Source organism: Corvus hawaiiensis, chromosome 2 (genome assembly GCF_020740725.1).
Source record: "Corvus hawaiiensis isolate bCorHaw1 chromosome 2, bCorHaw1.pri.cur, whole genome shotgun sequence".
Lineage (NCBI taxonomy): Eukaryota > Metazoa > Chordata > Aves > Passeriformes > Corvidae > Corvus > Corvus hawaiiensis.
Genome location: NC_063214.1, coordinates 53344379 through 53371330, shown reverse-complemented (window position 1 = coordinate 53371330; position 26952 = coordinate 53344379). Strand labels below are relative to the sequence as shown.

The 26952-nt window shown below is 37.6% G+C and overlaps 1 protein-coding gene across 9 annotated transcripts in view; it reads left to right on the top strand.

The window, feature by feature from the left end:
• N4BP2L2 (NEDD4 binding protein 2 like 2) overlaps positions 1-26876 on the top strand; it is a 41748-nt gene extending 14872 nt beyond the window's left edge. For 5 of the 9 annotated variants that reach the window (XM_048295030.1, XM_048295032.1, XM_048295029.1 and 2 more), the window contains 6 exons: positions 904-1047; positions 14243-16011; positions 18430-18515; positions 19031-19076; positions 20577-20769; positions 25376-26876. In XM_048295030.1, coding sequence (XP_048150987.1) covers positions 904-1047; positions 14243-16011; positions 18430-18515; positions 19031-19076; positions 20577-20737 — 2206 coding nt within the window. In that variant the 3' untranslated portion in view covers positions 20738-20769; positions 25376-26876. Of the gene's footprint in view, positions 1-903; positions 2545-14242; positions 16012-18429; positions 18516-19030; positions 19077-20576; positions 20770-25375 lie in introns of those variants that run through there. The other 4 variants (XM_048295037.1, XM_048295038.1, XM_048295035.1 and 1 more) reach the window with 3 other exon arrangements.
• The last annotated feature ends 76 nt before the right edge of the window (positions 26877-26952 follow it).

The window sequence follows — 26952 nt, the reverse complement described above, 5'->3', positions numbered from 1 at the left end:
GCAGAAACACATTCCCTCTTTGTTTGTTGTGGAAATAATTCAGCTTGGACAAAGTTTCTTGGCAATAAGGATGTATTGGGTTATGATAAATGCTTGTTGATGCTACCAAAACATTTTGTTTCTGTTTTATGTCTCTTCTTTTAGATTCAGTTCTGTTACAGTTCTGGCAATTCTCTGACATTCAGTTTGTGCATGAGGCTTGTGGTTTTCTTTTGGCAGAGACTGAAATTCTCTGCTAACATGGATTTTAAAGTCTTATTACATAGATACCAAGGAGATAAATACATTCTAATGTAATGTGTAAAGCCTCAGGTTCTTAATAGACCAAGTTCTTCTGAAAGTGGCTGGTCACTGAGCACTGCAAGAATAGGACAGCACTTTTGATACCTTTTCCCTTACATGTGTTTCAGTACATTTCTAAATTTGCAGCAAGTGTCAGTTACAACTGGTAGATAAAAGTGTTGTGAGCATGTTGTTCTGGTTCAGAAGTTAAATTGCTTCTTGCTCTGTAGAGATTTCTTGATGAGAAAATATTCTGTCATTAAGTCTTGAAACTGTGCAGTTGTTCGGGTTTTTTTATGCTAGTTTGAACATTGCTTTCATAAGGAGTAGTCTATGCTATTATTCATATCTCTACTCATTAGCTAGTATACCATGTAAAATCTGATGAATAATTAGCAAAATCCTTCTAGGATAGTTCAGCTGCATAGCTGTAGTGAATAACATCACATTTCTGTATGAAGGATGTATTAGGATACAGTGTAATAAAAGCAAGAAGAAAAAATTGAGAATTTAGAGGGCTTTTTCTTGAAGACTGTAACATGCAATTATATATATACTTACATATAACTATATATAATTATAAACATACCAAACAATTTATTTAAATTTTTGTTTTTGTAGGAGGAATAAACATGGGGTCACTCGTGAGAAGATTGCTCAGATGTTGGAACGATACGAATATCAAATATCCATCCCTATTGTCATGAATTCAGTGGTACCTCCCCACAAAAACACTCAAAGACCACCTCTGCAGAGAAGACATAGGTGGGGAGACAATACAGACTCATGGAGTTCTTTCAGTATTTCCAGTAGCCAGTAACACAGTTGCAGTCAGTTAATAAGAATCTGTTATTTGCCTCTTCAAAACACATCATCGCCTCCAATAAAGTAGTGATCTTCTGTGTTTTAAATAGGCCTATTTCAAGACCCATTTTCTTCTGGAGGTTGTTCTTTTTAATGGACTTACATGTAAATAAAATTGTACATTTAATGGTTTTTAAAACTACATTTATTAAAGTTGTAAGACCTTGGGTTTTAGTAAAATATTTAATATAGTATGGCATATAGCAGAGTCTTTCTTAATAAATCTGAGACAATGACGTTGTCATAGATGAGGTAACTGTTGAGCAGGGCTTTTTTATGGGTCATAATAAGGATTTTAAAAAGAGAATTAAAGCCCCAAAAGAAGAGTTTATCTACACAGTAATCAATTTTAATGATTGTTATTTAGTCTTCTTACCTTTTTGGAGATTTTTTTGAAAGCAGTTATGTTCTGGATTGTGCTTTAGTTCTGTTTGGTATGTATTGCCAGTTGGCAAAATTTTGGCATGTGTTTTCTCATTTCAGTCAAGAGGTTTGATTTTTGTTGTTGTTTTGTTGGTTTTTTCCTTTCTTTTTTGGTCTCAGAAGTTCATGTGGTAGCTGAAGCAACATTCTGCCCGTACAGTATTCACCAGCTGTAAACTGTGCAACCTGAATCATTTTTTTATTTATTCTCATTGGTAGTATATAAACTATGATGATGGTGGCACACCACCGACTTGTTTTGTGCTGACTAAAAAAAAAATTAAATTTTATCACTAAACCCCCAAAATTTCACAGCTGTGTCTTTCTAAATCAGTTTCTTTCCTTTGTGATAAAAATGAGGTTTTAAAGAATTAGGCTGTCAATTCCCAGTCCACGGTTGGAATGCATCAATTCAATATAAATAGTGGATGTAATTCTGTAAAACCATCTTGCATTCCTAATTTTAGCGTAGCCAATGTAATCTGTTGAGCACATAACAAAGAATGAGCCAGCATGGAGACTGACTAACTGCTCTTTTTCTCTTAAAAAAATGATGAGTTTGTAAGTGTTCACTTTGCATTTTTTCTAACAGCTTGCTGTATTAATAAAATATATTTGTGTTCAGTATTGTTGAAGTAGTTCAATGCAGCAGTTTTTATTATTTTGAAGCTCGTAGGATTTTATACAGATGAGCATTTTTACTAACTTGCGAGCTGAAATAACCTAACTACACTTGACTTCCTTATACACTGAATGATCAATCGGAGAACAGGAAATTTTGTAAAGAACATGAGTATGTAACTAGAAGAATTTGGATGGTTATCTATTACTCATTTGGTGTCATAGTATCAGAATTTTGAAAATTCCGAAGCCAGCATAATTTTTTTTAATTGTAGACGATTTTTGAATAGGCCCTAAAAGTTACTTTGTCAATAAAGTCTGAATACTATGAAACCTGAAAATCCAGGTATATAATGAAGTATCTTTCTGTGGTTTTTTACATCTATTGTGCAAAGTTAAATTTATAGTGGTTTTTTATAATTTAAAGTGTTTCAGTAGCGCATGCATTGTTAATATATTGAATTATGTGTATGTGTAGAAAAGAGGCTCCCCAACTATATTATTCATTGTCTGTTATTCATATCAAATATCTTACTGTATTTTAGTTTTCATGGTTATCTTTTTCTGTGTCTCAAGGGAATCATGGATATCATTGTAAATGCTCAGTAATACTTCAATTATGCCAAAGTTTTTATATTTAAACATGAAAGCACATTTCAAGTGTGGGGGAGATAAAAAGATTTTAGACTCATTTACTCTGTTACTGTAAGCTATAACATGATAAAATTTATTGAGGCTTATGAGTTATGCACACAGTGTGCTGAAGCATGTCAAGAAAGAGCTGATTGTTGAAGACTGAAATGGGATTTTTTAGCAGTATTTAATTTGAATAGGTACTAATTTGTACTGTTTTAAGATGGTGTGGCTTTTTTGTGTCACCTTTTTAATTATGGGTGGATGGGAGTGTTTTTGCTGTGCAAAGCATGCTGATCAATAGGCCTGCAGTTTGCAAAGAACACTTAGGAAAGGGAACCTTTGCAATTTGTTTCTGTATCAAACATTTGGAAATTGCTTCATCTGTACAGCTGTATTCCAAGGTAAGTACAGTGACATGGTAGGTGAAAACACTGGAATTACTGTCAGTGTAACACTTCTATTTCATGGTATAATCATATTTTTTGAGGATATGACAGTCACAGACATATATATCAGAAGTTGATTTTACACTATACACTATTTATATGTAAAAATAAAAAATTATGTGAAATACATGTTGCAGGTATTGAATTTTTCATGCCCTCAAAACCAAGGAAAATTAGTTATTGTCTCAAAATGTATGTGCAAGAAATGTAAGAACTTGCTGCTCAGCTAGACAGGGGATCTAAGAATTTTTACTGTCTGTACTTTCTATACAATACTTGTGTTGATGATGATAATGTACCTAGAACAAAGGTTTCCTATTGTTCACTTTTTAAATAAATTGCTAGTTCATCATATTTAATGAAATAATAGCGTCAGGTTGGGGTTTTTTCAAATTTAACTAATGCTTAGAACCATAATGTTATAAATTCTGAGTTTCTCCTGCATACTTGAAACTAGTGGGATGTTTGGTAAGTAAATTTAACACTCAGCTTTTCTAAGTATGAAATGTAAATGAAAATTAATACATAGAACATACATCAGTTGGTTCATATAGCAGACCACTTAGCATCAGCTGTATAGGGAGAAATGATTCTAGTTTTACTGCTTCATCTAAGCTGCTGTTTCGTGATTTATTGGTTTACTTCCCGAATTATCAAAGGTTTTCATCAGCATTCTTTGGGTGATTTAGTTTTCTCATTTTAATTTTGTATGGACAAGAAAAAAATCACCACTCCAAGACCAAACCCTAAGAAACCTGTGTGCTGGTTTTGGGTGGGATAAAGTTAGTTGTCTTCAGAATAGCTGGTCTGGGACTGTGTTTTAGATTTGCCCTGGAAACAATATTGATAACACAGGGGTGTTTTTGTTACTGCCGAGCAGTGTTTACACAGCATCAAGGACTTTTTGCTCCTCACAGGGAGTTGGGAGGGGACAGTGCTGGGACAGCTGACCCCAGCTGACCAAAGGGAGATGCCAGACCTTAAGGCGTCAGGCCTGATATATAAAGCTGGAGGAAGAAGGAATGAGGGGGTTTGGAATGGTGGAGTTTGTCTTCTGAAGTAACAGTTACATGTGATGGAGCCTGGCTTTCTTGGGGATGGCTGAACACCTGCCTGCCTGTGGGAAGTGGTGAATGAATTCCTTGTTTTGTTTAGCTTGCATGTGCAGGTCTTGCTTTACCTGTTAAACTGTCTTTATTGCTAACCACGAGTACAACCTAGATGTAACACTCATAATTTTTTAACATTTAAGTGATGTTAAATGATCTCCTGTGAGGAATTCTGTCGTGTTCTTGTAGCCATGTCCTCTGGAGGTTAATCTAGTTTGCCATGATACATAATTTTTTAAAACTTTTTGTGTTTAAGACGAAGGCCACGATTTTCTCTCTTGTCATCTGTCTCTTGGAACCTTTTGCAGAAATGGTTGTTTCTTTGCTAATAGATAGCTAGAAACAAGGCTTTCTCTACCTGAGATAGGACCCATAATATTTATACTTAATTGTTTTGTGTCTGTCTTCCCTGTTGTAATTTAGACTTTTGGTATTTTCTTTGAGCTGAGCAGTAAGTTTCATTCTCAGTGAATTAGAAGAATTCTCACATTCGTGTGTGACGTGTAGTTTTAACTTCTGCTTTCTCCTAGCAATCAAATTTTCTGGAAGAAATGTTTTTGCTCAGTACTGGTACATCATGGAAATGAGGTGATTAGGTATATGTTGAGACTTCAAAAGAATAGACACATGTATTAAAATTCCCTGTAAAAAGCATTAAAAAGACTGTTGAAACTGAAAGTAAGTCCTCCTTTTGAGTGATCAGATGTTTCATGTGGATCAGATGTGGAATACTTCACTTTAGTGTTTCTAGAGTGATGCTTGTCTCATTTAAATGTTTATATTCTCATCCTTTTGAAATAAAAGCAGTAGCAGAGATCAAAGCTCTCTATTAATATTGTAGGTGAAAATCTTGTACATCAATAAATTTGTTGGGTTTTTCTTCTCTTTTTATAGGCTTATTGGTTGAAATTATCTGTAAATCTGCTTATTTTGAGTTCACAGAAAAATGTGTGAAAACGTAATTGGTCTTTTTTTGAAAAAAAGTAGTAAGTAACAGAGCTTGTCAAGGTCTGATCATCTCAAATTTGTCTTTATTTCTGTAGTAATGGAGAAGCAGCAAATGGTGGGTTTTGCTTGAGGTAGACTGTCAGTGTAATTCTAGATCAAGGGTAATAGAAGCATTGAAGTATTGTGTCTGGAATTGCAGTTTCGTTTTAGCTGATAATGCTCCCACTTCATTTCTCTGGTAGGCAGGCAGTCCTTGACCATGTCATGTGTATCTTACTGATTTATAATGCTCTTGTAACAATATCATGTTGTGCCAAGCCAGAATATATATATCCATGAAAACCCCCCCAAAAAAAAAAACCACCCCAGTTGTACTTGCAGTCTTTTTAGTGATGTTAAATATTTTTCTCTTTTTTTTTTTTTTTTTTTTTTTTCTCTGTTAATCCAATTAACTTTTCTTTTGGAACATGTAGTTGCATGTTTTCTAATTACTGATTTTAAAAAGGTTGAATTCTGTAGTGGACGTTGTTTAGCCTCTTTTTAAATTGCTAACAGACTAAGAAGTGCTGCTTTAGCTGATGGAGTAGTCATTTGTTTATTTCTGAGGGATGTATTGTCTCATGTACAAATCAGCCTTAGTCATAGGCCCATAGTGCTGTTTGGCTGTTATTTTATTCATGATACTTTTAATAATTTTTTTTTTCTTTATTCATTAGCCCTAGGTTTGGGTAACCTGTATTATAGGTTATGATAGTGTATGAGGAGTTATCAAACAACTTATCCCACATCTTGCTCTTAACCAGTAATAGTTTCTGAAGGCTCATTAACCTGGTTTAGGAGTGGATTGATTGTATTACTTCCCCCCATTTAGCATTTTTCCTGATTGCTTGTAAGATGGATACAGTGCTTTACAGGGACCTTGATAACAAAAGTGTAGACATGGAATCATCTACCTTAAGCAGGTCAGGTCTATATGTTTGAGCTGCATTTGTGGCTCTTTGCACCCGTTTGGTACACATGCTAAATACTCAGTGAATATTTAGCATTATTCTTCACTTTACAGAGCCTGTGCTTATGTCAGTGCAGCAAAAATTCATGATATGTGGGATTATAGGTGGAATTCTTTGTATGCAATATGTGGATGGCGGAGCATTGTGTTTCATTCTGTTCTTGCTTTGTTCCTGCAGTCTAAACTTGAGTTTAGAGAGTTCTTGGTTCTAATAATTAATACTTAGGTGCCTTTCTTGGTCCTAAGTCTGGGTCCTCTTAGATGAGAAGCAGTGGGTGGAGGTTGCAACATGGGAAGTGTGCCCTGGATGGTGGCTTGTGTAATCTCATCCTTAGAATATTCAAAACTTACATGGAGATGGCACTGAGCAGCGAGACCACGGTATTGCTTTGAGCAGAGGTTGGACCACGTGATCTCCAGAGGTCCTTTCTGACAGAAGTTACTCTGTTACAAGTGATAAGAGTGAGAGCAGTGTCCAGAATATCAGAAGAGTTAGCTCTTACCTATCAGAGAAGAGTTTTAAATCACTAATAATGGAAGTGCTGCCTGGTCTCAGGGTGTTGGATGCTGGCTGTGATGCTGTTCTTATTCTCAGATGGACACTAAGTTTCTGGCTTTGACTGTAGCAGCAAAACTGGCTGTACCCTTTATTCTGGTTATGTTGTTTCATAACTAGGCAGAGTTGCTCACAGGTTCCTTGACACCACCTATAGCTGATCCTCTTTTCCCTCCCTCAGTGTCCATTTATCTCTTGTTACCTGTATTGTCTTTCCAGAACTATTTATAGAAAATAATAGCATATATTAGTGCTTATCTAAAGTAATTTTTTATTTTCTCTCCAAAGACAAATTTCTGTTGATCCTTACTAAATTGCAGAATTCCAAGACAGTTTTCTGCATCTATTCATCCCCAACACTCTAGGAATAATACAGGGCTGTTTTTTTAAAAGTAATTGTCTTTAAGGGGGTAATTCATCCTGTCTCTTGTGTATCTCTAGTCCTTTGGGTGAAAGATGCTCGAAAAGGGAAACGAGTTAATACCAAAGTGTAGTATGCAGAAATAGTAAGTAAAATTTTGATGCTAGTATGATGAAGTGTGGAGATTTGTTGAAAAAGGTATAATAACATCCAGAGAATGTGCATTTTAACTGAATGCTCTGTAGTTCTCAGTATTTCATTGAGCATTTGAGATTCACAGAATGAGTGCAACAAGTGGAGCAGATGTTGTGAATAGCAACATTGTCTGCAGTTACCAGTATTTTAATGTTGCTATAATCTAGGTTACAGGCTGGTTACTTAATATTTGCTGATACTGTTCTCCTGTTGTAACTTTCCCCACCTTTTTTTGTTTATTCTTGAACTGCTTTTTTCTCATCTGAGTCCTGTGTGTTTGTTATTACAGTTGTCTTCATAACTCTGGATCCATCTTCTCTGCTTTTGTTCCCTTCATTATAAACTTGTGTGGAGAGCTACACCTTGTTCTCTAATTTTAATGCCTCAGTCCAAACTCTTGCTGATTTAAAAGCTGAGCATATAGTACCCCACTCCCTAAGCTGTCCTTTTGAATTTTTTTCTTGTTCTGTTAAAAGTAGTATTTTGTGTCGTACAGTATATTTGTCTTCATACTTTTTTCGTCCTTAAGTTTGCCATATCTTCTTGTGTTTCTAAAACTTGTGCTTTTGTTCCAGAATTACGGTCTGTACTTTGGTGGATAGTTAGTTCTTTGCTATAATTTTGCTAATTGAAGTTATTTTTAATACAGCTAAAATCTGTCATCTTTCACTGAAAGTTCCTAACAGGGAATAGTTTATTACATATCTCCAGATATTTCATTTTGCTCTCATTATACCCATTGCTTCCTTCATCTCACACCCCTATTTTTCTTCAACTTGATTTTGCTTGTGTCTCATCTCAAATTTCACTTTACGTTTGTTTTTGGTGTGAATGTGCGTTGGTAAGAAAGGTCAACACTTCGCCCTGTAAATCTCATTTTTACTTTGAAAACCCTTTTGTTGTACTTATCTTTACATTCTGATATGATGTCTGTCATCTGTGTTCAAGTGCTAGGATGATGTATTGCAGTATGTGGGTCTTTTTATTTTCTGGTTAAAATATTTATTTATTTATTTATTTATTTATTTATTTGAAGAGTAACTCTAGAGTGCATGACAAGATGATTGGTACTGTACTTGCAGTGCATAACATTGGAATCTGTGCCCATCATGTTCTCTTCAAAGGACTAAATGTTGCCAGAACTTAAAATGATCCTCTGAGCCTTCATGGGGGAAAGGCTGATGATGAAACTGGAGTGTTTTTTCTCTCTCTTTTAAGTACATCCCTTTAAGATGTAGTCAGATCACTTGGAGTGTTCCACATTGTCCTTTTTTTTCTCCTTCTTAACCTGCATTTTAACACTGAGCTGTACTTAATGGTGCAGAAAAATTCAATCAAAGAAAAAACGGCGCCTCCTCTCCATCTGTTGGCATCCATCCGTCCATCTCTTGCTGGGGGAGTTGTTTTGTTTCTTTCCTCAGAGTTGTGAATTGTGTCAGGTGAAATATTTATGGCATCTAGAGGAGGTTTAAGTAGCTTTTGAGTTGTTTCACGTGTTCAGAAAGTAGATATTTGATACTGGGCACAAGTATATTCATTACACATTAACATATGTATCAAACAGTATATTCAGGATTGATTTCTTTAATCTTAATCAGCATATTCTATGACTAAGGAGCCAAGAAAAGGACATTCAAATCATAAGATATTTATGACTTTCATGAACCAGGCAGGACAAAGATCAGTAAAGTCATTCCACCTGAAATTTCTATGGAATGAATAGACTCTCATTTGAAACTGAATTGCAGTTACCTCAGGAATGTGGGAGTTTTAGTGGGTGGGTTGCTTGGGTTTTTTACTTTGAAAAATAAAGTGCTTGCACTTTGCCATGTATTTGATTAAATGAACAGCTTCTAAAGGCATGCTTTAATCAAACCAATTATGTGCTTATTCTCTGTGTACTCTCTAGATCAATGTCTTTTGTGTCTGGACTATAACTGGGCAGCCATCTGATGACTGATTATACATTGTGCTGAACTGTATATACATCACACCTGTAGAAAATACAAAGATTGGAGCAGTTCTTTGCACATTGTGATAGATTAGCATATTTTATAAAGGTGGCAATGCTGTTGAGAGACAAAATAAATACTGCGTTACTTTGGATTGAATTCAGTTAGTAGGATCTTTACTGTTTTGGGGCAGAGAGAATTAATTTGCAATGCTGTAATGTGTAAACAGTTCTTACAAATAATTTGTGCTGAGTTTCCTTTCTGTGAGGCAATCTGATGTGTTGCTGCTGTAAGTACTCACTTGTTCCACCAACCACTTCTTTGTCTTAGCTAGACACTTATTTTACTTCTTGCTTTGGAGAGTTAAATGAGCATAACAACGAAGTATCTACTTCTTTTGTTTTGATGCAGGGTCAGGCAGGTGAATCCATCCACAAGGAGAGTGGTAGAGCCAGCAAAAGACCGTAGTGGAAGGGCAAGGGCAACATCTGGAGGATGGAGTAGGAAAGGGTGACAAAGACACTTTCTTCAGCAGCAAAGTGCTAAGTTGAATGCTCAGCTGTCTAATGGAATTGCAACTTTCAGGAAGCCCAGTAATGCTGGCAAGTTTTGTGGTTTTTTTGCAGTTGCTTGATCACCTGATACCAATATTCCATTTGGTTTTGAGGAACTAGATCTTTATCATTCATTCATTAAAGTCAAGATATGTAACAGGCTGGTACCTGGGCTTTTTTTGTTATTCCAAAATTATAACTTCAATTTTTCGTTGTTGCTGAAGCAAAATTAGGTCACAAGGACCTCAACAATGTACTTGGACTTACCAGATGGGGAAGGTGAAGTGTATCCCAGTAAATGCCATTTTATGCATGCTGCTCTACTGTAATTTTTATGTTGAAAACACAGTCCAGAGACTTTGGAGATTAATGATGGCATACATTTCTGAAAGACCATGTACCTCATTGCTAAATGTCATATAGAATTGGATTTTAAATTTTATCTGTTCTTCCATCTTGCCTGATGATTAGGAAACATTTATTTAGCAGTGATCAGGCATTGGAACAGGCTGCCCAGGGAAGTGGTGGAGTCACCATCCCTGGAGGTATTTAATAGATGTGTAAATGTGGCACTTGGGGACATGGTTTAGTGATGGGCTTAGCAGTGCTGAGTTAATGGTTAGACTCAATGATCTCAGAGATCTTTTCTGACCTAAATGATTCTATCCTGTATTTCATTACAGCAGTGACTGCAGGCATTTTTTTATATCAAGCAGACATCAGCTTAGATGCATGCTGGAGTTATGTCTGTACAACTGCAAATAAGTAACGCTTCTGGTTTTGCCATTTTTTAGCAAAATGTGACTGCTTTAGATTAATTAGTTAGCATGTTCTGCCTCAATGGTTGTGAAAGTGCATTTGTTTCTCCAGTTAAAAGTGTTATCTGAGCACTGACTCTAATCAGTCAAGCTGCTACAGCAGGAGGGTACAACCTTAAAGTCACATGTAACAGAGTTATGGCAAAAAGCTTGTAGTATTGTCTAAAAAATACACTGAGAAATTTAAAAGTGTTACAGAAGGGGAATTCCTATTTCAACAAAGATACCATTACATTTTTTCAGGTCTTTTTATGACTAACCAGGTTTCTAAATGCATAATATGTAGCAAAATTTAAGTATCAGCTGAAATAGCACCTTTTGTCTTTTCCCTTTTGCATGTGTTGTATGGGTTTAAAAACAGCTCACTAGCAAATGTCCCTGTAAAGAAGACAAGTCTGTCTCCATGCTGGTTCTTGCATTTTCTCAGTGTTTGTGTGCCATATGGTTTTACAGTAAGAGAAACTCTCAAAAGGCATGTAGGTGGACTAAAAGAGGAGGAATGAAGATAAATCTTAAGAAAACTAGTAGACAATTTGCTTCATTGAATGCAGAAACCTTAACATGATACTGGGTTATACCCCAAGCAGGAAATTTTAGGTATGTCATCATGGTGCATTAGAGTATTTCTTTGGAGTAGTATTTTCGTAGAATCAATTGAAAAACAAAAGTTACCTGGAACCATGAAGAGTAATATATTTTATTATTCTACACTTAATAGTTCATCACTTTCCTTTTATCTTTGGTCCTTTCTTTCGGAAATTCAAATCTTTCAAAGACTAATTTTCTTGAACTGTTATAAAACCTCCATATTTCCAAAGCACAGAAATTACGTAGTTGTATTTATGATGAACTGTTGAATGTCACTATTCATGGTCATATCCAGGTATGTTAAATCATCATCCTGGCTCAACATTTGCATTTATTATTATTTTGACATGCAACAATTTCAATGCAGTAATAGCTGTTAGTTTTTCTGGATTATCCAGGGGATTCTTTTCCCATTATTTGATGAATGTGTTTTTTCTGTTCTTGCGTTTTAAAGTGAATCCCATCCAGTGTGGTTTTCCTTCCTGATTCAGAATTAATAGTAAGGAGACTAAGTAAGTGTGCAGACCTTTAAGACTTTCTCCCTCATTTCTTTGGGAGGATATCAATATCCTTTCATGCAACATCCCAGCATAAGGAAGTTTCTGTCAGCATTGTCGTGAAAGTGTTGTCAGATGTGTCAGGGGTTAGACACAAGAAACATGCTTGCACCAGTATTAGAGAAGTTAATTTCCAGCAGCAGCAGTGCAAATTCACATCTGGGAGAAGTGAGTGATAGGCAAAGTATAGCTACAATAATATCAAGGCTGGAGAAGTTCATTCCTTTCCTGTGCCAGTGCTGACATGGATAATTTGGTTGTCATTTCTGCAGTTGTTCTGGCAGCACAAGGAGTTTAGGTACAACAATAAATTCTTCTTAAAACTGGTGCTCAGGTCTGATGTTTTATTCCCCAGTCCATTGAAAACAGTTAAAATTGGGACATTATTTTCTACTTCACTGGTAGGGGGTTTTATGAATCTGAAAAACCCAGAGAATTTCCTTGTCTAAAACCACTTTCAAGTTACGAATTTTCTTCACTAAATAAGAAAGTTAATGTCAAGATTTAAGATATAATCTTGAATTAGTATATGATTTCTGCACATTTGGGGTATATGTAAGAAAGTAATCTCTCCAGCTACTATCGCAGGTACTACACTTAGATATAATTTATTTCAACAGACAAATTAGATCTGTTCAATCATAAAACTTTGGCATTCTATGTCTCCTTTTCTGGAGAGGTAGGAGGCAGGTTGCTGACTAAGGAGTGCGTTGTGAACAGAATTCAACATGGAATTTATCTTGGCTGTCTTCAGTAATCTCTGGTGTGGACAGTCACACTTAAACTATAGGGCACTGTATCAAAAATACACAGATCTGGAAAAGGAGAAGTCAGTTTTCATTACTTGGGGAAAAGCACCATTTGGACTTAAATGCCAACATTTGAAGGAAATACCATTTCTTAGTAAGATTTCTTATCTGGATACTATTATAGGCCAGTAAATAATAGCTTTCCAACAGGATCACTATGGAAACCGTAGTGGTTTTTTGCAGCAATATCAAGGCATCAAGACTTTTGAATCCTGTTGCAGTCAAGCAACTTTGTTGTTCAGTTGAGAAAGCTCCTGATGTCCTTTGCCTTCTGAGAATTAGAAGGGTTTGCTTTGTAGAGTTCAAATTAGAAAGAACTTTTAAGAGACTAGCAATGAGTAAATTTAGGAACGAATAAAGGGTAAGGATAGATTCCCATCAGTGACCCTTAGTTCCCAGGCTGCGTCCTGGTGATCAGCTTTCCCTCTACAATGGCAGTCACCCTTTTATGGTTTGTTTTGTATTGCTTCTCTCAAGAATTTCAGAATACAGCACTTAAAGCAGGTAATTCTACGTATGCATTCCCAAAAATTAACTAATTTTACCCTATGATTCTAGCTGCTGCTTTGCCTTAGTGTGTTGTGTGAAGTACCATTCCAAACAAAGGGTTTCAGAAAAGTGAAGAACTACAGAAAAGGAGCAGGTGTTTGGTACAACAATTTATCAATCAAATTTAGCTCTGAAAAATCTTCTCTCTGAAGAATTTTAAGGGGAGATGTTAGATTCCTGCGTGGAATCCTGGACTGGGTTTTTCTTACAAGTGTTCATTTCAGGGTTAGCTGGCTGATGGGCCAGCATCAAGATTTCAGAGAAGTCAGGGCTGCTTTCTGCTAAATTTGATGAGAAATGTAGACAAAATAAATAAGAAGTTCTGAAAAGAGCTACAAAATTAACTGTAAATAAACATTTTTCCTACAACCATCTTATTTTTTTCACAGTGTATTATTTTGTTGGTAATAAAATATGAAATATTTCTTTCAAATAACACTTAGTATACTGAACAGTAAATATCAGAGTTGCTGTAGTCACTGTAACTTTACATTATTTGGATTTTGGTTAGTATGTTTTAAATGTGAGTATTTGTTCTTAATGGATGACATTGTCTTTCAGTTCTGCTCAGCATGACATTCAATGAAATTTCAGAATAGCACCAGTTCTTCAGGATCTGTTATTCAAATATCATGCTAGAAAGACTTCCAGAAACACGATGTTTGGTCTTGCAATGATTTGTGATACTTTTTGTAAAGCTAAGATATTGAGATGACAGCTGGATTTATTGAAACAGATTTAAATGTTCAGGATTGTCCTGAACATTTGTTTAATCAATAGAAGGTTTGATCTGAGATCTTATCTATTGAAAAAAAGCAGATAGTCTGTGTTTGATCATCATATTAACATAAAGTACCTATTCTTCAAATTGATCACCATGAATACATTATTACTCTAATTTAGTGGGGGTTTGATTTTTTTACCTGTTTGTGGTTTTACATTTAATCTTCTTTGTTTTCACTTAGGGAGGCAATTTTAAGCAAGAACCCTGGATACCTGTTAACAAAAGCAAAACAGAAGAAAAAGAGAAAAAGAAACAAAACAATGAAAAGTAATCGTACAGAAATTACGAAGAAAATGTTATGTGGAGTAGCTCATCATCCAATTCCAGGTGACCATGATGGATCAGAAAGCGAGGAGGATGATTTGGAAGAAGAAAACAAAAAATCTTTGTGTACATTCAGCAAAGACCCAGAGGATCCAGTAGCAGTTTGTGAAGAGCAGTCTAAGAGTGGTGATGAAAGCCTAAAAGAAGCTTCAGGGGTTTCAAGGGAGAGTTTTCTGGTCACTGTGCCTGAGGTCTCGGTGATGTCAAATAGTGCATGGAAAAATGAATTGCCTGTAGAAAGTGACAGTTTGCTTTTAAGAGATGTAAAACCTTTTTGTACTGAAAACCTAACCAAAAATGCACTAGATGATGAGGAAGCAAATCAAAGGCACAAAGACAGTCTTTGCAGTTTCCTAAAAATAAGCAGTGATAAGAATTCCATCCAGGAAACAGAAGGCATTTCTGAAGACTATGGTATGTCACTGTTAAGCACAGAAAACAAACTGAGATCATGTCAAATTACATGTGAACCTGACTTGGAAGCCAAGCTGGTAAGTTTAAACAGTGAAGAAGAAATCTCTCAGTGTTACAATTCCAGTGTACTTGATAACGTGCCTGATAACACAGAGGGCAAAGGTGCATTAAAAGCAGAAGAGACTAGCTCCAGTGCCTGGGCTTTTTTTTCAATTAGTTTGTCTACTGAGGAGTTGCAGATGGGCTTCAATACTCAAATGTCTCTCTCTCCTTACTCTGAGGATAAATTCGTAGGTGAACAAAGACCTCAGAAAGTGATGAAACCTGAACAGACTCACACAAACAGTTCAGCAAAGCTAAACTGCCATCAGTCAAGTGAAGGATTGGTAAAGGAAAACCATCATGAAACAGAAACGGAGGAGACTGGCAACGTAATAAGCAATGGTCTGTCTGCATCTCCAACTGGTAAAGTGCACTTCAATTCCCTAGGGGAAGCCAGGGCTACCTTCACGCAGGGTTCAAGTGAGGTAAATGTGCCAATAAATGATGCTACACCAATTACATTGAAGAGGAAGAGATACAGGAGAATTGTCAACTTAGCACCAAAGTTTAACCTTCCAAGACAGATCACTGGTCATACAGAGGGAGGGAAGGAAGTCCCGATAAGAGAAGATATTCCCCAGAAAAGTGTTTTGGAAGTGAGGCAGAAGAACTTTCTAAGCAAGAACTGTGGAGAAGCACATGAACAGGACCATTCATTGCAGGAATATTCCTTACCCACTCCAGATGCAGATGCTCTGTTACATAATATTTCTTACGTTCATTCAGAACAGTGTTCTCCTATATTAAAATGTGCCTTCAAGGTTTGTGTAGATTCCAAAACTAAGGAGGAGCAAGCTACAACACTTCAGCCACAACAGGTAGTTGATAAAAGAGAGGATGAGTGTGAACATGTTTCTTCAGAGGTTACAAATGGCCAGCCGGATACTTTGCCTTCTCTTGAAGTTGTTTCTGAATATCTAGAAGATTCTAATACATTGGCAAGCTGCAGTGCAAATGCAAATGAAGCAGATGACTCTGAGCCAGCAAAGGCCTCACAACTTGAAGATTGTCAAGATGCAGATATGAAATGTAGTTTTCTGGGACTTCCCTTATCATTAGGATTTGCTTTTCAACTTGTGCAGCTCTTTGGTTCTCCAGGTCTTCCACTGGGTATAGTGCTTTTATTACTACTCCTATGTAAAGTAAAAAAACCCAAAACAACCCAACCCCCAAAAAACCCACAACCCCCTAAAAACCACAAACAAAAAACAAAGCACTCCCTCCAAACAAAAAAACAAACAAAAAAACTATGGTTAAAAACTAATTTTTATTGCAGTTCTTAGTTAAATATTAATCCTGTTGAAACAAATCACTGCTGCTTTGGTGATAGTTTTTAGTTTTTACCTAAAATCCTCAATCTCTGCAAAAGGGGCTTTTGGTTTGGTCCTGTATTTGCAGTCTTTTTAGCAACAAAAATTGACTAACTTCAAATCCAAAGCATGAAACACTTGCCGACATTTTAATATATCCTAGGAAGACTTTGCTGTGTTGATTACAGAACTAAATGATGTTTTAATACATCCTACTGAGTAAGACTTTACTGCAATGATTATGGAACTAAATGAAAATGTGGTACAAAATGTGTGCCCTTATATAAAGGTTGCATGTTTGGTTTTATATTCCAAATAGTAACTTTTTTTTTTTTAGTAAAGTTTTCATACACTCTTACATGGCTTAGATGCTGTTGAAAATCCCAAAATCTAATTTAGTTTGAAACTAAATATCAAACTTAAAAGGTGTATTTTCTGATAGTGAATGCCTTCTTTTTAATCATGCCTGATTAATGAGTGTCCCAGTGTTGTACACTTGCCTTCCAGAGCTCCAGATGTCTTATTTTTGTGCTATATTTTGTATATAGTTTTAAGTTTGCAGGTAAAAGACAATCAGTCCTCGAATTGTGTGTGGCAACCATCGTTTCCCAATATACTGCAGGCTAATGCAATCCCACAGGGCTGTAACGAGCAACAACAATGGAGTTTTGCTTGGAACTCACCCTAGAACACCTGCTGAAGGAGCCATGGTCCCTGTGCATAATGTTTTTCAGATTCATGGGTCCAAATTTAGTGGAGAAACTGTAACTGTCATTTAGACAACAAACAGGATTTAAAAACAGACCAGCTTTTCAGTATACAGACCTTTACATCTGTTTGTTTCAGTAGAATTTAAACTTAAACATGAATTTTCATATGAAAATTATAATCTGACAACTGAGGAGCATCTTATGTCTGTTTATCTGGCCCAACTGACCTCGAGATTCTTCGTTATTTTTTAAAAGTTAATGGAAATGCCACCTGCCAGAACAGTGATGCAAATCATAGGAAGCATTACGTGGCTTGGTCCCTAAAGGACCTGCAATGCTGCCTTACCTAAATCTGGCACCACACACAAAGGAACTTTCCATACAGAGCTGAAATTAAGCAAGGAAGTACTGTTGATGTCCTCAACTCTTACATTTAAAACATTTTTCTTCTCCAAACTTGGTGAATCTTCGTATCTCTGATATTAAATTTCAAAATCTTAGAGGGAGTTGGCCATCACTTGAAAACAGGGATCTTCCAAGAAAAAAGTGGAAAAGCCAGGCATTCAGAAACATTCAGTAGGTTAATAAACCAAATGTCCTTCTTCTCTGAGTCAGTAACAGGTGACATTCTCTGGAGTTTGGATGACTTTCTTTTGGAAATAACCTTTAAGAAATACAAACCCACCCTGATATCTCTCTGAAGCTCTGCCAGCTTGTGATTACTGACTGCTGGGGTTTTCCCATCAGAACTGTGCCTGGCTGGCCACATTCTCCTTTATTATTATTATCCTACCATTTCAAAAATTATCCTCCTTTTTTTTTTTTTTTGTGGCATATGTATACTGACAGGCTACTATTCATTCATGGACACATTTGAGGGGTATTATTTTACAACATCGGAAATTGCAGTCAATTCTTACTGAAATTATTTTGGAGGAGAAGTTTTTGGTAAATAAATGTCTTTAGTTATTTATAAATGAAAGATTTAGTTGTCTGTCTTGCTTGTATGATTGTCATGTAAGTGTAGAATATATTTCAGACGGTTTTCCTATAAAGAATATCTTTTCAGCTTCTTAAACACTGTTAGAATTAAAACATTTTAGGTAGTAACTTCTCTCGTGATACTGCACAAATTCTTATAATTAAGCATTTTAAAATGTAAAGGTTGTTATTTAAGTTCCATTTCTTTTAATTTATTGTCTGAAAGGTTTGTTTTACTTGTGTGTGCCTATTTTTAGGGGAGTTTGTGGGGGAAATGAAAGTATGAGAGGAAGACCTTTGTCTAAATAAAGAAACCAAACCCAAATCTCCTTCCCCCTCTTTCTCCTCTTGTGCACTGGCCTTAGATTCTAGAAATTCTAAATTCTGATTTTGCTGCTGGTTCATTTAATAATCTACTTTTTTAAAAAAAGTCCATAAATAATGTGTGCAAAAATTCTAATTCAATGATATATTTTGGCTGTGGAGAGATCTGAACACTCAACTGCAAAAAATATTTTCTTCTGCAGAATCCTTGTTGCCAGATGATTATATAGTTCCCCTTGACTGGAAAGTTTCAAAGATGATCTATTTACTGTGGAAGACCTCTGTAGAGGTATGAATTTTAGGGGATTTTGGAAGGCTTTCCAATATTTCAAATGCAAAGGGGAATTCTTCAGTACTTTGTTAGTAATTTGCTTTAATATCCACAATGAGGAGATGGATGTTTTCTGCCCTCCTCTGAATATTTCTAGAACCAGCTCATTGCCACGGTAGGATTCAGGTTTTGAAAGATCAACTTCAAAAAATTTTGATACCTGTGTCTTGACCTGGCCTATGTTCATTAAGTACAAGCTACCATCATTCAGACGTTTTCCTTCTTATAGTTTTCTCTCATCATCTGACCAAAGCTCATCCTCCATCACCTCTGCTAGAGCTGCAGCAGAGAAGTTATTCTGCATGACTGTAGGCAAATTAATTCTCTTTGTCTAGTTGGAAAAGGTTAACTTACAAATCCTGTAAATACAATTAGTTAGTAATTATAAAATAGAGCATGGACTTTCTTGCCCAAAATAACAAAATCTCTTGTCACATACTTTATTTTTGCTGGACTATTGTTCTCTCTTTTAGGAAAAACAGAAAACAAACGGATTGCAGAATGGAGATGGTTTGACTGGTAAGTCTATTCTGGGATACAAAAAGTGTATAAAATTCTTCTTATCAAATGGTTTGTCATCACCAATGACTGATAACATTCCTCTTTGTGCAAAAGCACTAGGATAAATGAATTTGTGCTGCCATTGATTGTGTACATGGTATGACAGAGCTATGGTTGCTGTGAATCATTACTTCACATTTCCTGATCCAAGTGCTAAAATTGCCTTATAAAGTTTCCCTTATGGAATAATTCCAGTAATTAGAGCAAGTTTATCCGTTCCAGATCAAAATGATGCTTAGCATGACGTAGTCTTTCTTGAGACTTTACTTCCCTGAAAGGTTGAGTGTCTTCAAGTTAATTAAACTTCATTATCACTAAAAATTGGCAGCATAATAATGGAATCATGGAATTACTTAGGTTAAAAAAGACCTGTAAGATCATTGAGTCTAACCATTAACCCAGTGCTGCCTGAGTCCACCAAGTGCCACATCTACCTCCTTTTTGAACACTTTCAGAGATGATGATTTCACGGCTTCCCTGGGCAGCCTGTTCCAATGCCCAGCCACCCTTTCAGTGAAGAAATTTTTCCTAATAGCCAATTTAAACCTCCCCAGTGCAACTTGAGGCCATTTCCTCTTGTCCTGTCATGGCTACGCCTTCTTTTCTGGCTGTTGTAGAGGGAGATAAGATCCCCCCTGAGTCTTCTTTTCTCCAGGCTAAACCACCCCAGCTCCCTCAGCTGCTCCTCATCAGACTTGTGCTCCAGACCCTTCCCCAGCTCCATTGCCCTTCCTTGGACATGCTCCAGCCCCTCAGTGTCCTTGTAGTGAGGGGCCCAGAACTGGACACAGAATTTGAGGTGTGGCCTCACCAATGCTGAGTACGGGGGGACTGTCACTGCCCTAGTCCTGCTGGCCACACCATTGCTGGTACAGGCCAGGATGCCACTGGCCTTCTTGGCCACCTGAGCATGGCTGGCTCATGTTCAGCCGCTGTCAAACAGCAGGTCACACACCTGAGCAGTAAGAGATACCCGGGTTCATGTGAGGCTCTGGACTTCTGCGTGCATTAATTCCTGCAGTGTGGAGTTTATGGGATAAGGTTGCTCATTGTCTTTTTCCATGGTTTCCATATTAATGCAGTACAATTTCACAGGTTCCATAACGAGTTTAAAAATACACAACAGTAGTTCCCTGAAAGCTGGTAGAATTTTCTGTCTAAAATAGGATAGAAATTTGCCAATTTTAAAAGAAAGGCTGCTTTTGGAGAGGCAGCATAAGAGTGGGAATAGACACATGCATGCATGGGTGTTGTCTCTCACTGCCCAACATCTATGAGACAAAAAACTGAAAGATTTCATTTATTTTATAGGCTATTTAGGAGGCAAAAATCAAGAGGATTCTGATAAAATAAAAGCTTGTTCTAGATATATTCTATCCTGACACAACAGAAATTCCACACTATGTAAAGTAATTTCAGGTGTCTTTGGCTGCAGTTTGTAATTTCTTTATTTTTTAGACGATATTCTTAGTCTTGAAGATCTAAATAAAAATCACCAAGGGAATCAAGACTCTCCTGAAACACTATCAGACATGGAGCTGTGTCAAGATGTGATAGAGGAGAACATCATAACCTGCACTGGCACTGGCTGTCTGGATGCTGCATTTCATCAGTCATGACTGACTGTCTTAAATTCTGCATGAACAAACAGGTAATCAGTCACCTTGTGAATGTTTCATTCTCTTATTATATTTGACCAAATATCTAAAGAACATTGTTATAATTTTTAAAGTGCATTTCATATCCCCCAGCTTGATTGGGTTTTAATTGAGTTAAGGTTGAGGGTTTGTTCAGATTTTGTTTTTTTCAAGCCTGAATGGGGAAAACAGAAGGCAGTATTTTGTTGTTAAAGCCATATGATTTTATTTTTTCCTCTGAAATCTAAAACATGTGTGGTGAAGTGAAAGCAGCAGGGTAGGATGCCTAAGAGCTGGACTTTAGTCCCAGTTTGGTTGCTGTGGCAATCTGCTGTGAGTCATGACAGTCCTACTTTCCTTGTCTTTTCAGCATGGAGAGTAATCCTGGCTCCATTAAGGGTCTAATTACGAAGAGAACTCTATGAGTAATAAAACAGTATTTCAGCAAGTTATGAAAAAGTGACAGTTCTCCTTTTCAGTGGAGAAACAGTAGCAGGCAGTCACAGTAAGACTCCATATATTGAAGCGTTAAGTTTTCATTAATGTTTTTATTTGGTGTGACAAAGTGTGCTGCTGAGTATTAGACAGTATGTTACTGTGTTCTTGCTTGTCTTGTGAATTTTTTGAATGCTTTGGTAACTTGGCAAAGTTTCTTTGGTTTGTTTATGAGAGGAATTCTGGGAAAATTGTGATAAGAAGGGAGGATTATCAGTTCCAGCAGGAAAATGCTAACTTAACTTCTCTATCATTTGCCATCAGTTGTTCTTTCCAAAATGGAAAACGGATTAATCTGTAGTTCTTAAACAAATAAACTGAGGTACGTGGAAATAGAATAACTTGCACCATGAGCAAACTGAGCCAGAAAAAGATTCCATATCCTGAGGCTTAAATTATTCGCATCCAGATGTCACAGGACTGCTGGAATACAATCCACATGGGGTCTGGTCAGGGGGTCTTTGTGACCTGGTACCCTGTGCCTGACCTGAGCATGAGTCGATGTCTGGAGCAGGAGTCAAGGAGGTGGATGTGCGCTGTGTTGGGACTGTTATGAACGCGGAAGTTTTCACAGTGAAGGTTCATGTCAGAGGGGAAGTAGTTGAATAGTTTGGGTTGGAATTGAAACCTCTTGAATGGGATTTGATTTGATTTTATGTCATTGACGACAAAAATGACATTGCAGGCCATTTGCTGATTAGCTGGTACCAGCTACTAATATAGGAGGATGAGGGAGATCCCTGTGAACCACTAGCCCAGAGAGCACTGGTCTTGCAGGGTGCTCTCAGCCCAGATCATTGATAACATCAAGAGCATCGGGTAGAAGTATTTTCCTCTTATATAATCAAATACTCCAATATTTGGTAAGCAAATAAAAAATATTTTCATGAAATACTTAGGCTTATGCCTGCTACCAATTTTTAGATGCCACTTGTTTATAATATTGCAAATATGAACACTCTAGAGGCAGGATTTTGGCTTATGGTCCTGACTGGGTGTCTGTGTGGGTTTGTATCCTAAGGTATTATCCAGAAATGTCCAGGTTATTGACTAAATGTTTATATGCTAAAGAAACAGATGTGAAGACCTTTGTTATCTTCCCAGGAGAAAATTGTGGAACATGAAACATTTTTTTTCTCTTTTGTGCTTCAAGAAAAGAAAGACACATGGTAGCAGATTATCCTGCCTTATTGTCTGTACCTTTATCTGCTTGCTGAACCCAACAAGCTGTTTTTTCCCCATCAGATTTAATCCCTTTGTCTGCACTGCTACTCCCAAAATTGTTTCAGTCTTCACCTCCTGCTTGTTGCAAGTGCAACAGAAGCGACCCAGAGCCCTGTGTGTTGTGATCCAGCCACTGTCTGCTGCCAGGAAACCCCAGTTTGTTATGTTGTGTTGCAGTCTAACGCTTTGTGTCAGCTTGTGTAATTTCATGGAATATAGAATGAGAGCAATGCAGACTTTGCTATGAAAGAAGACTCCCCGTCAGTGTTAGGTTTATAAAAAGGCCTTGCATTGTCTCTGCAGGGCTTGGTCATCGAGATCTATGCTGGAATGGGGTAATACAGCCGGAGTTTTATGTTGGTAGGAGGGAAGTAAATCAGGGGTTAGCTGGGGTTTTTGTCTAGCTTTGTTTTACTTCAGCATCTGAAATGAGTCAGGGAAAGTCCTGAGGGCTGTTGGAGGGAGAGGATGAGGCATCAGAGGTCAGATGGGTTTAGGCTGCTCTGGAGCTGTGATCTGCCACCTCAGACCAGGCTGATGCAATGGATCGCTGCTGCCCAAAGTGTGAAGTGCCCTTCCTCCCAGCCCTGCTCCAGATAGCAGCTCCAGCACTTGCTGGCTGACATGAAGGCTATCATTTAACTCACTAACCCCACAGCAAACAAATTGCTACTTTTCTGCTGGACTGAGGAATTTAGATAAGCTGCTGTAAGGTCCGGTTCGGTGCCAAGGCTGGGGCAAGGGTGCAGATGAGGTTGTGCTGCTGCAGATATGAGGAGAGGATGTGTGCAGGGTGTCCCGTCTGGGCAGCAGTCAGCTCTGATATCAGGGGCCATGTATTCTGCAACCAAACCTTCAGGTGGAGGACTCTCTTAAGCTTTTAGAAATGTAGGATGGTAAAAGAATTAAACCAAGAAAAGTATGTGGAAAGGAAAAAGCATGTCTTAGGGTTTTCAGTCGGCTCATGCTCACTGTCAGGCACAGGATGCTGGGTAATGCAGACCCCACGTGGGTATTCCAGTGCTCCTCTGAAGTCTGCATGTAGGCATTGTAAAAGACAGGTGAGTTTTTCTGATGGATAGTGCCCCTGGCTTTGAGGGATAAGGTTGTCTTGCCTCACCACAAAATAATTCTCCTCTGGTTGCTGATTAAAGCAGACTTGCCAAGAATGATGTCCCAGAGTGGTTGCAAAACTGCTCAAGTGAACAACTTGAATGTTGAAATGGATTTGATTCCTTCAAATGTCAGGGGGGAAATAAAAAACTAGGAAAATCGAGACATTCCAACTGAAAGTTTTTAAAATCGTAGGAAATCAAGGGAGAGCTAATACAATCACTTTGGTCCCTTCAGGTTGGAAAGCAAACTGAGCATTACTGGCTAAATGCAACTTAATTTGTCAGCCAGATAATCATGCTTCTGTATTCATGTTGTGTAAGGGTGTTTTTATTCCAGTGGGAAGGTGAACAGTCATGCTGTTCCTCTGAGAAAACACAGGGTTAATCTCAAGTTTTTGTGAGAGCTCCTTATTGCAGCATTGGCAGCACATCAGTATTTGTTCTGGAGATTAAGGAAGAGTTCCCGGTTTGAGAAATGTCAGCATCAGTGAAAACAGCATTATTTTGGTGCCTAGAAGTTCTCCTTAGACCAGGACTCACAACTACCAGGTGCAATGCAAATGTGTCAGTTTAAGCATTTATCCACGGGACTACTTCAAAGCAGAAGCTGGCGTGTTTCTTTTTGAAGCACAGCAGTCAGTAATGCCCTGCAGGAACATTTCTTCCACAACAGCCTGGAAGGGTGTGGTTTCGATGGGACAAATCTCTTGATGCCCTGTGAAAGCTCCTCCTTTCCCTGGCTGTGCTATTCCCAGCACTTCCCTTTGCTGGCTGTGATGCTTCTGAGTGAGTCAGTTCAGCTCTAGCATCTAATGCATGAAGATATCCAAAACGTTTTTGGCCTGGACTATGGAACTGCAACAAACTGTCACAGAGCCCATGAAATCAGCAGGACATGGGCAAAAAAGCAGGAATGTATAACTGGGACAGGCAGGACTGTTTTTTGGCTAACATGAAAAAAGTAATCTGAAAGATACAAAGCAGACTAAAGCAGTCTTCCAGTATTGCCACAGAAAATATCATCTCATGGTCAAGCCTCTTCCACTTGCTACTTTGATACACAGATAATAGGGAAAAAACTTATCTGTCCTTTGGCATTTAACCACTAATATTAAACAAAATGAAGCATGAAAAAGTGTACAGAACTGTGACCAGAAAATCTCACCTGCCTTTTACAGTGCTTAGCAGGAAAACCTGGCCCAAAAAATCACTCAAGCAGAGAGTCTAATTACCTGGGGGAATAAGAGCTGCCCACAGCAGTATTTCTGGAGGTCTCAGGAAAGAGCAACAACTGGGTTGTGAGGGTGCCTCACACGAACTGCATAACATGAAAGCCTGTGAGGTCCTGAGTGCATGTAAGAGGAGAAACAATTCACATTGTAACAAAAAAAAAAAGAGCAGTACTATGGTGGTATTGGTTGAACCGCTGTTCATTATATAGGGTTTGTGATGTGCAAAAAAAATCCACTGTGTTACTCTTCTCCTTATTTTTCAGCTTTGAGATGGTAAGGTCCTTACTGCCTTTAGTTTTGACATCCGAGTTCTTATCTTCCTTTTCCACTCTCCTTGCATTTCTTTATTTTTCCTTTGCTTTCCATTGTCTGCCTCATCCCCATTCCTTTTAAATTTTTAAAGAAATAACCAACAGCTGAGTATTAGAGACTTTAAAAAACATTGGACAGGTGAACCCTTCTCAGTCTGAGGGTTGAATTTACAGCTGTTAAGTCTTCTTTGCAGCCTGTGCTGTTGTAGAACTTCAGCAGAACCTCTTCTTTTTTTATTTCAGAAACTTCTTGCTTTGATTCCACCGTGGAAGGACTTCAGCTGGCCACCAAGGATTTTAAATGTGAGGGATAACTTGGAAGAAAGAAACTACTGTAGATTTTTTGGTGTACATCTTTGGCCACCTCTCCCCAACACTGCCCCTGATATCAACCTCTCTGTCCATGTAATAATGATAAAAATTGAGATAACTTTGTGGATGACAACAGGACATTTTCTGAAGCCATTTGGATTTACACTTTCTCAGCACATCCTCAAGTGTGGTATAAAGAGATTGAGAGTGGAGACCAGAGGCATCTGTCACCATGGGGTGTGAGCTTCAGGCTCTGGTATTTAATTCACTTATATCAGGATCCAGGATGTTGCAAGAGGAGCAGGCAGTGATGCTCACCTGCAGGGAAAGGTGCTTGGTACGTGTCTCAGCCTACTTCTGCCTTCACCCTCAGTCATAATTGCACCTAGTCTCTTTACAACCTCACATGGTAAAATTCTTCACCTGTTATCCCTACTCACTCATCCAGGGGTACACAACTTCCCTTCTTTTCTCCTGAAACCAGGCTTTATGCATCCCTTCAGCTGGACTCATTCGGGACTACAAAAACTAGAACATTTCACTATAGAACTGATTCAAACACACTGGAGGAAGGATGTGTATGGTTTGTAGCAGATTGAGAAGATGCTTAACTAGCACTGGTAACCAGTGATTGGATGTTTCTGTTAGTGGTGTTGGAAATATTTATGTATGTAGAGAGAGCTAAATTTTAATTAATTATAGAAAGCATCCTTTGTCAATTATAAGGCATGCATAAGGCTGGACACTTCTTTGTAGGGAGAGGGAATGGCAGAAAAGACAACTGTCATCTCACTTAACAATGACAAGTGTGAGAAAAGATTGAGGAGAAGCAGGAAACTTAGGTTGTGTCTACTTGTCAGAAATAATATTTCCCACTTGTGCAGCTTGCAGATCCAGAATATTTCTCTATTTATTCTTTCATCTCCTCTTCCTCACCTTTCCCTGCATGTGTTTATACATCAGCTGAAGAGCCAGGACCTGACCGAACTCGTGCTGAAGCTCCACTATGCTTGAATTTGCCATGTCTCCACTCTCTACTTAAATACTGCATCTACATGTAAGCAGTTAACAACGTATGTATTTCTAAATTAATGTTGTACCACTGGCAAAATTTTCCGGCTGCACTGTTTGAATGGAAGTCCCATGTACATGTGTGTGTTTTCCTTGGCTGGAAATGTCCTGCTCTCCTACCAGCAGAACATTATACAAAATGTAAAAAGGAGGAGGAAGGGATTTCATACCAGCCATGACCACCGCTTCAGACTTCTGTGGCAGCAGACAGGTTAGTTTGATTTCAGGAAAATGTCACTCAAGGATTAATACTGTCTTCCTACTTCTGTTTATTGAGTGAAAGATCTGAATGCCTATATTTTCTCTTACTGAATCCTGGCCTTCCAGAAAGCTTGAAATAAAAATAGTTTTTGAAATCTTACAGTACTCTCGTATGGGCAAATCATGTTTCATCTCTTAGTAGAGTGTTGCCAATTTAAGTTTACTTTAACCCCCTC